This window comes from Podarcis tiliguerta, assembly GCF_965153285.1.
Source record: "Podarcis tiliguerta genome assembly, chromosome: 17".
Classification (NCBI taxonomy): Eukaryota; Metazoa; Chordata; class Lepidosauria; order Squamata; family Lacertidae; genus Podarcis; species Podarcis tiliguerta.
The window spans coordinates 30,564,937-30,580,384 of NC_139550.1; the positions used below are offsets into that span (position 1 = coordinate 30,564,937).

At 46.2% G+C, this 15,448-nt stretch overlaps 4 protein-coding genes across 8 annotated transcripts in view; 1 reads left to right on the forward strand and 3 right to left on the reverse strand.

Moving 5' to 3' along the window:
- Positions 1-12,821, reverse strand: part of CYP4F22 (cytochrome P450 family 4 subfamily F member 22) — a 44,405-nt gene extending 31,584 nt beyond the window's left edge. Inside the window, exon 1 of the mRNA XM_083420119.1 lies at positions 12,742-12,821. Coding sequence (XP_083276245.1) covers positions 12,742-12,806 — 65 coding nt within the window. The 5' untranslated portion in view covers positions 12,807-12,821. The remainder of the gene's footprint in view (positions 1-12,741) is intronic.
- MCOLN1 (mucolipin TRP cation channel 1) overlaps positions 1-15,448 on the reverse strand; it is a 91,031-nt gene that overhangs the window by 57,869 nt on the left and 17,714 nt on the right. The window lies entirely within an intron of this gene.
- The window catches only part of RASAL3 (RAS protein activator like 3), a 126,806-nt gene that overhangs the window by 41,608 nt on the left and 69,750 nt on the right, over positions 1-15,448 (forward strand). The gene's annotated exons all lie outside the window — the stretch shown is intronic.
- On the reverse strand, positions 387-6,104 carry LOC310667733 (uncharacterized protein). The gene is made up of 2 exons (XM_083420638.1): positions 5,959-6,104; positions 387-1,496 (listed from the first exon to the last, which is right to left on the reverse strand). The coding sequence occupies exon 2, from the start codon at positions 1,306-1,308 to the stop codon at positions 451-453; it is 858 nt and encodes a 285-aa protein (XP_083276764.1). The 5' UTR covers positions 1,309-1,496; positions 5,959-6,104; the 3' UTR covers positions 387-450.

A 15,448-nucleotide genomic window follows, 5' to 3' on the forward strand; every position in this document is an offset into this window, starting at 1 on the left:
GCAGCTGCTTCTTCCTGCCTGAGTGCAGAACCTTACATTTATCCCTTTAGTACCCCCTTCCTCATTTTCCTCTTTCCCACAGCATGAGGGTATGGTCATACCTCATGTTAATTCGGCTTCATGTTACGTTCTTTCAGGTTATGTCCTGTGGTGACCCAGAAGTACTGGAAAGGGTTACTTCCGGGTTTTGTCGCTCGCGCATGGGCAGAAGCACAAAATGACGTCACGCGCATGCGCAGAAGCGGCGAATCACAACCCGCGTGCGCGCAGATGCGCCGCTGCGGGTTGCATTCTTTTCATGTTGCGAACGGGCCTCTGGAACGGATCCCGTTTGCAACCAGAGGTACCAATGTATTGGGTAAGTGTGTCACTCAACACAAAACAACTTTGAAGCCATTGTTCTGTATATAATGGAAACTGCTCTGCATCCATACAGGGCTCGGGTTCCTTTTATATTTCCTGGCAGGGGCGATGGGTGAAGGTGGGGTGGAACAGGTGCTTGCCTCCTGCTCTGCTGCCCTCAGCTTTGGCCGCTCCCTTCTCCTGGGCGGCATGGAAGTGTGGGCAGGCAGGCACCTGCGCTTCAAACATCTGCACTAGCCTGCCCAGGCTCTGACCGATGTTGGCAAGCTCCGAGCGAACACGCCGCACAGCCGGCAGCAGCTCCTGCAGCCACAGCGTTTGCTGCTCCTGCACAGCCTTCAGCCTGGCCTCCATGAGGGACAGCTGCTGCTCAAAGTTCTCTTCCTTGTCCCTTAGCTGCCTTTCCCCCACCCCAAGGCAAAGAGGTCTGGGCGCTGGCAAGGAGGAGGGAGACTTCGGCGAGCCAGGTGGCGTGGAGCAGCCGGCCTCTGGCGTTGCACAAAGTGGGGTTCTGGGCCGAGGAGGCCAATCCTCTGGGAAACGGGAGAGGATGCAGCAACTTGTACTCTTGCTTGGAGGCAAAGGGAGCTGAGAGGAAGACTTCTGTGACTGGGCCTTGCTTGGGCCTAAGCGTCCTGACTTGAGGCTGCTCACTGTCTTCAAGCTGATGGCATCGTCGCTGAGGGAGCTGGACTTGGAGGAATCGCTCTGCATGGGGAATGTACTCACGCTCTTGGCAGCAGGACTTGTGTGCGGGTTGGAGATCAGAGAGGAGGAAGAGGAGAGGTCCTCCTCAGAGCAGGACATGGGCAGAACTGGAGCGGCATGGGAGACGTCTAATATCTGAGTTTCGGGTCGGAGAGTCCTGTGCTGCTGCTGCTGCTGCTGCTGCTTCCCTGAGGCTGGGGCTCTGGTGGGAAAGAGGCCTGGTGGTGGAGCAACCATTTTGTGCTTCCACAGAGGTGGCACAAGTTGGGTTTGGACAGCATTCCAAGGCTGCCCTGGGATGGACACCTTCCTTCACTTCCAGGGAAACCCAAGCGGCAGGACACCCAGAGGCGATCGGGTTTTATGCCAACACCAAGCAGTTGACACAGCTGCTCCAAAGTCTCGGTGTGCCTCTGCCACTATCCCTGGGAAATGAAAGCAGTTCTGTTAATCCTGCAGCTGCAAGCGAGCTTAGACTAATCACAAGCAGATCAAAAGGATCTGGTGTCAGTGAAGGGATGGCAGTCAATCGCCTGGTTTTTGCTGCAAAACCATTGCTGCACTTTGGCACTGGCTTGGAATGAATCGGACAACGCTGGGTTTCAAGGTGATAGCTATGACCCCGGGTTGGCGTACTGATTGCTCGGTTGGTGGGGTGCAGCAAAATGCAGTGTTTTTGCTGCAAAACGCTGCAAAACAACTGCAATAGTTTGGCACAGAGTTTTGGTTTATTAAAAAAATTATTTGCATTTTCAAAAACTGGAACAGAGAGCATATTTAACCCACCTCCACTTCCCTCCCATCCCCCTGTCCCACTTCCAACTTCATACTAAATACAGCCTGTATACATATACCATGGACACAGGTGGCACTGTGGGTTAAACCACAGAGCCTAGGGCTTGCCGATCAGAAGGTCGGCAGTTCGAATCCTCGCAACAGGGTGAGCTCCTGTTGCTCGGTCCCTGCTTCTGCCAACCTAGCAGTCAAAACACGTCAAAGTGCAAGTAGATAAATAGGTACTGCTTCGGCAGGAAGGTAAACAGCGCTTCTGTGTGCTGCTCTGGTTTCGTCAGAAGCGGCTTAGTCATGCTGCCCACATGACCCGGCAAAACTGTCTGCGGACGAACGTTGGCTCCCTCGGCCAGTAAAGCGAGATGAACGCCACAACCCCAGAGTCGTTTGCGACTGGACATAACTGTCAGGGATCTTTTACCTTTACTTTTTACAGCTAAGTTGGCACCAGAAAGATCTATGCAATCTGAGCGAAGTGGGGGAGGCAGAATCTGGAACTGGTTTGATAGTTGGCAGGGCAGAAGAAAAAGGAAGGCCTTCTTTCTGCTTCCCTGCTTTCAGCCCCTACCTGAAGACTGGAGAAGGGACCCACATAAGGATATTGCTAGGCTGGGGCAGGGCCAGGCACCTTAAACTTTGCCTTCGCTATATAGAGACATCTCCAGTTGACAAACTGTGAATTTACCTCTCAATTGAACTTGAGATCTTGCCCTTATGTGGACCTGCCCTGAATCAATAGTATAAACTTCAAAGGTCGAGGAAGCATTCGGTTGTTCAAAGTGCAATATGGGTCTGTTTGGTAACACCTGATTGGCTGGTTTTATTTGGTTCCTCCCTTCCTTCCTGTCAAATTGTAGATTGTGAGTGCTCAGAGCAAGGGACTTGCCTTTTGTTTTTTTTTAACTATGTGTCAAGAGCCAGGCACATTCCTGGTGTTATATAAAGGATAACAGAGCAATTCTAGCTGGGCCAAGTCATTTGTGATGCTCTTTCTAGCTCTAACAGGTTGTGCTTTGTTGGTTCTCGTAAAAAAAAAAAAGAGAGGATGTGGTGAAACCAAGCTTAGGGGTGGCTATTAGAACGGTCATAGTTTAAAAACAACAAAACAACAAAACAACAAAAAGATGTACGTATAAAATACCACAAAACTCAACAAAAAAACCAAACCTGATGTATTATGAATAGAACACTAAGTTGGAACATTCACAATAGCAGCTCAACAGTCAGTGGCGTAGCGTGGGTTGTCAGCACCCGGGGCAAGGCAAGTAATTTGCGCCCCCCCCCCGCTGCACTGTTCTTCCCCCAGATAGTCCCTCGCTCTCTCTCCGCACCTCACCGCACGCCTGGCACCCTCCCCTCCACAGTGGGCGGCGACCCGGCGGCTCGGATCGGATTCGCACAGCCAGCACTGCAGTGAGAGAGAGTGAGTGAGCCAGGTAGGGGCAGAGAGCTGCGAGTGAGAGCGCGCGCCCCCCAGATGTTGCGCCCGGTGCAGCCGGCCCCCCCTGCACCCCCACGCTACGCCACTGTCAACAGTGCAAACTGTTGTTGATTTCACAAATGTTGTGAATTGGCCATAACTCGTTTAATTACCCCCATGCCTCTTTGTTATTGGGGAACAATAGTACAGGCTGCTGCACTCATGGTCTCTGTGTGTATTTCTCCAGTTGGCACTTGGGCGGCAGAGGATGCTGGACTAGATAGGATATTGGACTGAGCCAAGTGGGCTCTTAGGTGCTTAAATGTTATTTTGTGGCATATGATCCGTCTCAACCATTAAAGGTGGAGAAATATGGGATCTGGCCTGATCCAGGAGAATCAGGTTATGCCCATGCTGATGTGGCAGCACTTCTGATGCCACAGATCCCCTAAGCTTGGATTGTTCTGTTTCTTCTCTCTCTTTCAAATGCACACCCCCCCCTCCAGTGACACTTTGGCAAGCTGTGGCGAGAGAAGCTAGCTACAGTTTGCAAAACTCAGTGTGAGTTGACTTGCCTTTTTCCACTACCTATTCCAGGAGTCTTGACTTCAGCACTTAGGTGATTTAAACTAGCTCAGGAATTTTCTTCAGTGGGGGTGAGGAATTCCTTGAAAAGACAAGGAGAGCTGTTTTGGCACAGGGGCAAGACCTAGAATTACGTCACTGTGTACTAGAACGATCCTCTTCTTTCAATGTACAATTATGTAAATCTTTGCAATTACGCATGAAAGTTCAAGGCAGCGTGCACTGCTACAATGTTTTCAGATGACTGCCAAAGAATACTGTTATCTTGCATGACGTTAGAAACCATCTGGCACGGACATTGAAATATATACACTTAGCATTTGGCTTCAAGCTCCAGGTCATGTCCAGGCCTGCCAACCTCTCTCTGAGCAACCTGTATCATTGGGCAAAACATTTTCCAATTCTGGGTGTGAACTCCTGGTTCCTCTCAAGGAAGCGGACTGCTTCTCCCCAACAGATTGCCCAAGCGCCTCTCCGATTAAGCACAGGATATCCTGCAGGATGGAGGACTGGCATCTTAGCAAGACTCGGGCTCTAAAAAGGAGTTGCAGTAATTGAGACACACTGGCTTTTCGAAGCTAAGCCAGGCAATGGGTTTTCCACTCACTTGAAATAACACCATTCATGTTCTGAGAATGCTTGTTCCTTGGGTGGTTCTGGCCTTAAATTATACTTGTCAGAAAGCACCTGTGCTGTGAGGACAGCATGAATCATACTGCAACCCAAAGCAACATCTGACTGTATATCCACAAGGAAGTAGGATATCAAATGAGGGCTTAGAATCATGTACGAAATGGAATATCCATCTGTATCGCGATTGGTCAGGCATCTTATTTACAATAATTGATGCTTAAAGCTAGAGTTTTGTCATGGTAACCCCTGAGAGCTGGGGAACAGGAAAAAACTGGGAAATCCTTTTATAAATAAGGATCATTTAACTCTTCTCACTATAATCTCACAGGTAATCCTTACTAAGCAGTGGTGATTATTGTGTGGATGAAAACTCTATTCTTGTTTTCATTAGTCTGAATGGGCTGCTTTGTAAAGCTGGGGAGACAGGGTTGTAACAGGCATGTTACTTGCAACCAATAAGGTTACAAACACTCTTCTTTGGGGAAAGATGTGGCCATGTTCCATTTGCAATGTCCTCCTTCAAACGAGATGGTGCCCAAGATACACAATGCCATTAGTCAGGCCTCTCCACCTTTGAATAGCAGCCGGACCTTATCCCTAAACTTAATGGCACCAGTGGTTTTTTATGTAAGGTGTATTGTGCATTCCACAGGATCCCATGTGATCTGCTCCATGCTGGTGGTTCTGAGCCATAAGAAAAGCTCAGTTGCTGGTGCAACCATCGCCTGCGTTCTTCATGCATGCAATGATTGTTTTGATATCCAGACATAACACTCCACATCACTGCAGGCATTCAAAGCCATTCAACTCATCCTCCTGCATTCTATCACATCGGAGAAGCAGGAAGGAAAACAGCAAAGAACAGCTTAAACAGACAACGTCAGGCTAGGTATCTGATCACAGTTCCAAAAACCATGCTGAGGGATCTCAGTTCTGGGTTGTCAAGCACCCAACCACAAACCAGTTTCACTGCGTAGGAAGAGTCCTTCATAAACCCCAAATATAGCACATGCTGGTTATGAAAATCTATCAGTCAAGGTCTACCTTCTACACATATAAATATTATTGGAGTGCGTGTCTACCTAATTAGGCTTGTTATTCTGGGGACACATACCCTCTAAATAATTGGAGATTGTCAGCAAACGGGTTTATACCAAACACTCCAAAAGGTATGCTCTCAATCTGGGATAAGCCCACCTCTGAATCTTGGTTGTGTAAGCAAGCCTAGGAACGTGGCTTGACTAGACCCACTGAGACCCCCAAAGTAGATCATCTTGAAGGACTGGGCAGTGCTAGCTCTTGACTAAAACATAACGGCCAATGAAAGATCATGAAGTTTGAGAAGAGTCTTGCCTAATTCCTGGGCCAATACCCATTTCTAGAGCTGTCCTCTCTGCCCTTCATCCTCACACCTTCCTCTTAAATCTATATGCTGAGGTAATCTCATTTTCTCTTACCTGTGGGTAGCCATGACCATCACCCATCAAGACCTCCCAAAAGTAACCTGCTCTACGTGGCTAAATTTCAAGGCAAATGAGTGGTTGGCAGGCTGGCCAATAGGAGTGGGGGAAAGGAAATTGTGAGAAACCATTGGTCAAAGGCATAATCAGCAGCCCATCTGAGGCCACACCCCTCACTGTGAGGTACACAATGGCTCCTGGGAGTACAGGTGTCTGCATGTGAGAAGCTGTTCTGTAGCAAGACGAGAGTGACCACCACTATGTTCAGTCAAAAGGTCATATAAACGCAATAGCTGACCACACCCTCTGAAAAAGCAACACTCCTCTCTGATCCCAGATGTCTTGAGTCAGGTTATTATCACTTACTCAGAAGGGATGTGGGTGGCGCTGTGGTCTAAACCACTGAGCCTCTTGGGCTTGCCGATCAGAAGGTCGGCAGTTCAAATCCCCTCAATGAAGTGAGCTCCCGTTGCTCTGTCCCAGCTCCTGCCAACCTAGCAGTTCGAAAGCACGCCAGTGCAAGTAGATAAATAGGTACTGCTGTGGCGGGAAGGTAAATGGCGTTTTCATGCGCTCTGGTTTCTGTCACGGTGTTCTGTTGCGCCAGAAGCGGTTTAGTCATGATGACCACATGACCCTGAAAGCTGTATGTGGACAAATGCTGGCTCCCTTGACATGAAGCGAGATGAGCGCCACAACTCCAGTTACTTTTGACTGGACTTAACCATGCAGAGGTCCTTTACCTTTACCTTACTTATTCAGAAGTAAAGAGAAACATATTCTTGGAAGATGCTATTATCTTGACCCATTTCAGTCTGGCTTTAGGCCTGCTTTGATCACCTTTATCACAACAGCGGGAATGTGACCCTGTTTCTGTTACCTGATCTCTCAACAGCTTTTCTGATGCATGAATCATGGCATCCTCCAGTATCAGACTCTGTGGGCACTAATTTGTGGCACTGTATTTCAGCGGCTCCACTCCTATCTGCTGGACCATTGACAGAGAATGGCTTTGGATTTGTTGGTCTCCTGGCATTTGTGCTTTGAGGTCCTTGAGGGTCCAATCTTGTCCCCAAAGCTTTTAAACGTGCCCTTGAAACCTTTGAGAAAGGCCATTAGGAGATTTAGAGCAAGGTGTCACTAGTGTGCTAATGATACTCTGCTCATTCTCTGTAACATCTGAATCAGTGGACCACTGGAGTCAGTGTCTGGAGTCAGTGATGGGCTGGATGAGGGCTAATACACTGAAGCAGAATCCTGGCAAGATGCCAGCTCTGTGAATGAGTGATTTTTATGGAGGCACAGGAGGCTGTGGAGAAAAGGGGGAGATGTAAAGTCCTGTTCCAGAACATGAACTTTGTTCTATTCAAAAAAGGAAAGTTAGCATCCAACCTAGGGTTAATATTTTCTGCCAGTTTCTTAATGCTAACATTTCAGAAATTAAAAAAGAAGCATGGGAAAATAGTTGACCCCCTACCTTTGCAATGTTACCTAACCAGGATATTTTAAATTCAGGCCACTTTTGTAAATAAGGAATCAGCTGATTTAAGAAAATGCTCTGAAAGGATCCTGGACAGCTAATAAAAAACTGTGTTTGTTCATAGATCATTCATATTCAAAGCTACACAGATACAAAGGTATTTTCTAGTCAAAGTTAAGACTCCAGCACTTAACAATTTTGGGTTCCCGCCCCCAGATTAGTTTGGTTTTTTTTCTTATTAGTGTGATACTCTGATACTTTGCTTAATTGGATCGCTTTTGTCATGTTTTTGAAAGAGATCGCCAAATCATTTTTATACAAGGAAATTCTGAATTATAGCTGTCTAAAGTTTGTCAATTACTTATGAACTTGATTAGGCTGCAACTGGTTTGAGAGTTAATTGCAAACAAAGTAAAAAAAGAAAAGAAAAGCCTGTCTACTGCCATGTTTATATTGGTTTGTTACATTAGATAAGCTGCTGAACATTTTGAAATAAACATTACCACTTGACACGCTCAAAGGCTTTTTCTGCATCTGTTCATTTTACAAAGGGGTTATGCAAATACAAAGGGGTGCAGAGGCACACCTTTAGCTCTAGCCATGTAGACCCTGTTGTCATGTGGCTTCTTGTGGCTTCCCATGTGTTTGGTCTGCAGTGGGGAGCCTGCTGTACTTGTGTAGGATTCCCCATGCATCAATGGCCATAAGTATACCTCTGAATACCAGTGGCTGGGAATCACAAGTGGGGAGAGGTCTGTTGCACCCAGGTCCAGCTTGTGGGCTTCCCAGAGTCACCGGGTTAGGCACTCTGAGAGCAGGATGCAATACTAGATGGGCCTCTGACTTGATCCAGCAGGGTTCTTATGTTTTATGCAATCTAGAAACCCCACAGTCTTTTTGTACTCGCATTACTCTTTCACACAAGTAACAAATGAATAGGGTTACTATAGGAGTAATCTGCCTGCAATACAGCCCAGTGTCCTATTAGCTTGTTTACTTTGTAAACTTTACTAATTATAAAGATCTTATTGACCTGATTTGACAATTGTACAGCTAGAGGATTTCGTCATTGTGGGGTTTCCCTTTTTCTTATATAGTAATTAAATCATTGCTTCATTCCAAGTATTTGGAACTGGGATGTTGTTGCAGACATGCATTTAATAGATTAATTCCTAGAAATAAGCGAAATATCTATAAGAGTCTTACATTGTTTAGTTAGAAGGTCATCCGATCCAGGTGCTTTGTTTACCTTCAGACTCTTTATAGACTCCATAGACTTTTTCACAAGACAACTAAAATATTGCTACCGTATTTTTCGCTCTATAAGACGCACCAGACCATAAGACGCACCTAGTTTTTGGAGGAGGAAAACAAGAAAAAAAATATTCTGAATCTCAGAAGCCAGAACAGCAAGAGGGATCGCTGCGCAGCGAAAGCAGCAATCCCTCTTGCTGTTCTGGCTTCTGGGATAGATGTGCAGCCTGCATTCGCTCCATAAGACGCACACACATCTCCCCTTACTTTTTAGGAGGAAAAAAGTGAGTCTTATGGAGCAAAAAATACGGTATTTCCTTTGGGTTTTCATGGGGAAATGGGGGGGGGGGGAGGATCTGGAAAGTCTGGATCTGTGCCTGGAAATGCAGTGCAAAGGTAAGTTTGGATGAGCCTCATGTTTATATCACAGAGTTTTTGTGAGAAGAAAATGGGGAATGAGGAAATCAATCTGGCCCATATACCCAACTCCAGCATAACTCTAGTGGGACTATAAACTCCAAAACTGATCTCCCAGCTGAGTAATTTGTGACTCTTCTTGAGCAAATTGCAATTCAGATGGGATGCTTAATGCAGGAGTCATATATCAGTCCAAGCTTTAATCCCGATAAATACTGTAAATATATATTATCAATGTTTGTTCTTGTAGGGAAAAGCTTATTGTTCCAAGAACTGAGCCATGTTTTAAAGTTTAACAGTTATTGGTTCCTTTAACATTTAGCATCTAAACTTTATTTTACTTATGACACAGTCTAAAAAAACCAATAAAAGAAAAGAATATTTAAATTAGGCCAAATAATTGACCGAGATTTGTTCATGTCTGTCCTTATGTAGGCTTCAGAAATCAGAATTATTTTCTGTAATTTTCTATGTTTTTGATTCATTGTTCTGAAACTGTGCTTCTGTCACATCTGATTTGCCTAAGGTTACAGTTCTGTACTTGGAACAGGAGTAACCCCATTGAACATTGTGCCGCAATAAATTCCTCTGTTTCCTCTTTATTCTTGGTGTTCTTGTTCTTCACACACGTATTTCAAAAGGGAATCCCCATTTTTACTTAATCTTCCCTTTAATCTCACAGTGCGATATTTGAAACCGGTCTTCTCGTAAAGTTATCAGCAACCTAGTTGCCAAAAAGACCTCCAAATACTGGAAATGTTGACCTTTCAATGTCAGGTCTCCCAAACAGCTGATATGATTGCTATGGGACAGCCAAAGAGACAAATATCTATTTAATGTTTTCCTTCATGTTAGCACTGGATCAGGGGTCAGCAAACATTTTCATCAGGGGGCTGGGTCCACTGTCTCTCAGACCTTGTGGGGGGCCAGACTATCTTTTGAAGAATATAAATACAGTGGTACCTCGGGTTACAGATGCTTCAGGTTACAGATGCTTCCAGTTACAGACTCTGCTAACCCAGAAATAGTACCTCGGGTTAAGAACTTTGCTTCAGGATGAGAACAGAAATCACACAGCAGTGGTGTGGCGGCAGTGGGAGGCCCCATTAGCTAAAGTGGTGCTTCAGGTTAAGAACGGACCTTCAGAATGAATTAAGTTCTTAAACTGAGGTACCACTGTACCCTGCAAGCCAGTCCCACAGCTGCTTCCGGACCTGGAGGAGGAACACACTCTGCACGTGCTCAGGAGCACGTCTCGGCGGTGCCTGCTCACTGGCATTGATGAGCAGCAGCCGCTCCATCGGCCCGACTCCATGGAGCTCCCAGGCGGTGTGTGTTATGTACTGAAGTTCTCACCCTGGGCCAGCAGGGGGATACTGTAGGTAGTTCAGGTCCACATATGCAAATAAGGGATCAAAAGTGACGTTCAGTGATTGGATAGTTACAGAAAATGGTTACTGTTGCGTTCTAGTGGAGCTCTATATAAGCAGGCTGCCTGAACCCTTCAGTTCTGTTCTGGCGCGTCAATAAACAAGAGCTGTTTGAAGAATCGCTGTGTCGTCTGATATGTTCACCCACAACTTAACAGTGTGCACCATGTGCTGCCACCCGTCGTCTGAGGTCAGGTCGGTGAGCGGTGCCGCCAAGCACTCCACCAGCAGCAGCGCCAAGTCGGGTGCCAGGCACGGGGCCAGCAGGCACGCCAAGCTCTGATTGAAGCCCCGTGATGTGCCCGTCATGATGCCCAGACCTGCTGCCCGTCCGCCGGTCTCTCCGTCCATCAGCCATAGGAATAAAAGAACAATATGACATACAGTGGCACCTTGGGTTAAGTACTTAATTCATTCCAGAGATCTGTTCTTAACCTGAAACGGTTCTTAACCTGAAGCACCACTTTAGCTAATGGGGCCTCCTGCTGCTGCTGTGCTGCCGGAACATGATTTCTGTTCTCATCCTGAAGCAAAGTTCTTAACCCAAGGTACTGTTTCTGGGTTAGCGGAATCTGTAACCTGAAGCGTATATAACCCGAGGTACCACTGTACAAAAATAGGAATAAAAAGTCAATCGCATAAAATACATTTTAGGGTTTTGAATCAATAGCTGATTGCCCCAGCTAAAAACCTTACAACCTTTGCTGTCACCTGCTCATCTTGATCTGCCAAGAGAAAGGACACTGTGTCAGTGGTTGGGCGACCCGGAACGGACAATAAAAGAGGAGTGATAATCTCATTCCTCAAGTCTTTATAAAGAGTGCAAGCCAGAAGGGTAGGTAAAGGTAAAGGTAAAGGTACCCCTGCCCATATGGGCCAGTCTTGCCAGACTCTAGGGTTGTGCGCTCATCTCACTCTAAAGGTCTTCCAGGTCACGTGGCCAGCGTGACAAGCTGCATCTGGCGAGCCAGCGCAGCACACAGAACGCCGTTTACCTTCCCGCTGGTAAGCGGTCCCTATTTATCTACTTGCACCCGGGGGTGCTTTCGAACTGCTAGGTTGGCAGCTGCTGGGACCGAACGACGGGAGCGCACCCCGCCGCGGGGATTCGAACCGCCGACCATACGATCGGCAAGTCCTAGGCGCTGAGGTTTTACCCACAGCGCCACCCGCGTCCCCAAGCCAGAAGGGTATGCGCCACCAATTCGGTACTGCCATCTCCACAGGGACATAAGCATAAGGGACCTGGCTTGAGAGCAGTACATGTGAAAAGGATCTAGAAGACTTGGTTGACCACAAACTTGACATGAGCCAACAGTGTGAAGCGGCAGCTAAAAAAGCCAATGCAATTCTGGGCTGCATCAATAGGAGTATAGCATCTAGATCAAGGGAAGTAATAGTGCCACTGTATTCTGCTCTGGTCAGACCTCACCTGGAGTACTGTGTCCAGTTCTGGGCACCACAGTTCAAGAAGGGCACTGACAAACTGGAACGTGTCCAGAGGAGGGCAGCCAAAATGGTCAAAGGCCTGGAAACGATGCCTTATGAGCAACGGCTAAGGGAGCTGGGCATGTTTAGCCTGGAGAAGAGGAGGTTAAGGGGTGATATGATAGCCATGTTCAAATATATAAAAGGATGTCACATAGAGGAGGGAGAAAGGTTGTTTTCTGCTGCTCCAGAGAAGCGGACACGGAGCAATGGATCCAAACTACAAGAAAGAAGATTCCACCTAAACATTAGGAAGAACTTCCTGACAGTAAGAGCTGTTCGACAGTGGAATTTGCTGCCAAGGAGTGTGGTGGAGTCTCCTTCTTTGGAGGTCTTTAAGCAGAGGCTTGACAACCATATGTCAGGAGTGCTCTGATGGTGTTTCCTGCTTGGCAGGGGGTTGGACTTGATAGCCCTTGTGGTCTCTTCCAACTCTATGATTCTATGATTCTATGGTTTTTGTGTGGAATCTGTTGGAATCATCCCTCAAGTACAGCTGAGGGCAATACATTCAATCACGAATACTTTTGGCAGCATTCCTCTACCTTTGTTGACTTCCGGCCTCCACCCGTACGGTCAGTGTTTTTCCATTCTTACAACACAGCTTAACCCGCAAAGCCTGATCTGGCCTTATTGCCTCATAGTACCCTACATTAAAGAATGGCTTATACATCTGTAAACCTGGAAACTGGACAAGACCAGAAATCTCACCTAAAAGGAGGGAAACGATGTGCTACGTGCAACCAACCAACCGCTACCCTTTCTATTACTGGCATTCAGTATTTCATTCGGCGTCAAAATGGCGCTAGCTGCTGTGTGGAACAAAAGAAGCCTTGTGGTATCAGCTCGGAGGAATTGCAGTCATCGTTAGATAAGCAGGTAGGTGGAGTTTAGTTAGGTCATTGCAGTGAGCCGGGAGCACCTTAACATGGTAACAGTCTTTAAAGGAATGATGCTACTCTTTCAGATCTGGACCGACCAGAACAGGCATTACCTGCAATTAATACTCTGACACTTATTTATTTTGTTTCGCAAGCTTTAGATACTGCTCGATTGTAATAACACCCGGAAGCAATTAAGTAATAAAAGGCTAAAACGACAATTTTTCAGGGAACAATCTATCTCATCCGGCAATAAGTCACTGGTCTGTTAGGGATTCTCCACCTTAAGCAAATCTGGATTTAGTTGCATGAAGCTCACTGGAAGACAATCACTCTCATCTAGCCCCAGGGGAGTTGTGGGAATAAAATGGAATGGAGAGAACTATGTTTATGGCCTTGAGCTCCTTGAAGGAAAGGCAAAATATAAATGTAGGCAATAAATATGATGCAACATGGTAATTACCCGCAGATCTTAACTAAATTGCAGCACCTGACCTCCATTATCGCTATGTCATGTTTGGTGTCAGTGCAGGCCAGCAAATCAACATTGGACTAAAGTTCTGTTTGTGGCAACTGATTGGTTGCCTTCCTTTTCCCATGTTCCAGCTTGTCGATATCCTTGTTAAATTGAGGTGCCCAGAACCCGTTACAGGACTCCAGGTGTGGTTCACAACTGCATAGTTCTGGAGATGCAGAGTGGGGATCAGTGGCTAGCCTGGAGATTCTGGGGGCTAAATCCACAGGGGCACCAGTTGCCTATGGTTGTCCAAGAAGAGAATCTGTGGCACACAGAAACGTTGGCCTCCATTAACAATCACGGGGCTGTAAGCTAGAAAGAAAGTTAGTCCTCTTAGCTTCTGTGGGTTTCTTGGGTTAGGAGTCAATACAGAGATGGGAACAAGCAGCAGGGTATCCCTATGAAGCACAAACCCCATGTTTCTATGCTAATGAAGGAAACAAAGTAGGTAATTGAGTGAGCAAACGTGTTTTCTTTTTCCTTTTTTAATAAAATTTTTGTTAGTTTTCAATTACAATCCAATAATAGCCTCATTATAACAATACCAATTTATTACAGTGGTACCACCATTTACGTCCACCCTGTCTTCTGTCCATTGTGGTGAATGGGTTACTTCTGGGTTTGCTGCTTGCGCATGCACAGAAGTGCTAAATCGCGCTTTGCGCATGTGCACAATTGCAAAAATGCTCTGCGCACGTGCACAGAGCGGTGCTTTGTTGAGCATCACTTTCATCGAGTGTCCGGGGCTCTGGAACGGATCCCGGACTCAAAACGAGGTACCACTGTATACAATTATTATTACCAATCGTTCAAATACAGTATTAGATAATTTAGATAAAGCGGGCCCCCGCGTGCTAGAATTGGTGGCTTGATTATTTGCTTTATTTCTGCATTCCACAATCTTATTCATTTCCATTACATTCCAGTCATAATAATAATCCCTTATACAACAACTCCAATATTAATAACTTCTATTTGTGTTGACACATTAAATGATTTATAAAACTACAAGTGAGGAACTCAGACTATTTCCTTGTTCTTCCTGTGTGTGGCAATTATTCTGTCCATGGCATTTCTTCGTGTCCTTGTAAGATGTTATGTCTTTCTGTCCCCCAGTTGTTATTGTTCTCCAGAGCTGATATCCCATTGTTCCAGAAAATTCTGCATCGCTCCATCCCATACTTCATTCTTTGCGACTTTAACAACAGCTGCAAAAGTTACTCTGTCCCAAGAAATAATCTGTTGACACCATTTTTCTTCTCGGCCTGGGAAGAAGAGTGGTCTTTCGAACTGCTGATGACTCGTAAAGAATCTTATCAGTTCCTTGGCAAGCTCACAGACTCCTTTCATCCTGCCTTCCAACTGAGGATATATGAGCAATTATACTGCCAATTAAATTAAACTCCAAGTCCTCCGAGTTTTTCAGTTCACTCCATAAATAATAAATGATGGGGAAGAGTCAGCTCTACAATCGTACATTGGTTTTCAAACAGCTTAGTTCTTGAACATTTTGACTCCCGAAGGCTGCAAACCCGGAAGTGACTGTTCTGGTTTGCGAACTATTTTTGGAAGCTGAACGTATGATGGATTTCCGCAGCTTCCGATCGGCTGCAGGAGCTTCCTGCAGCCAATCAGAAGCCACGCTTTGGTTTCCAAACATTTTGGAAGTCAAATGGACTTCTGGAATGGATTCCGTTCAACTTCCAAGGTACGACTGTAATGTGTTTTCTCCCCACCCTCTGCACATGGTGGACACTTTCATCAGCAAACACAAAACATCGTCTTCTTCTCCACTGACTGAATTCACCAGGCATAATTTCTGCCACTTTGGAGATGCTAAGGAAATGAAACCCTTACCCTGCTGCCTCGGTTTCCCCACCCCCAGATACCAAAGGGTTGCGTGCCTTCATGTGTTGCCCTACTTTGTTTAGGTTCCTTGTGTCAATAATGTGCCTCCCAGCAGAACGCTGCCAAATCCCTGCTTGGAGCGCTTAGGGGATCTCCCTCAGCAGGTCAACAA

Coding starts and splice junctions, on each gene's coding strand:
- LOC310667733 (XM_083420638.1), bottom strand. CDS start 1,308: ATGGTTGCTCCACCACCAGGCCTCTTTCCCACCAGAGCCCCAGCCTCA.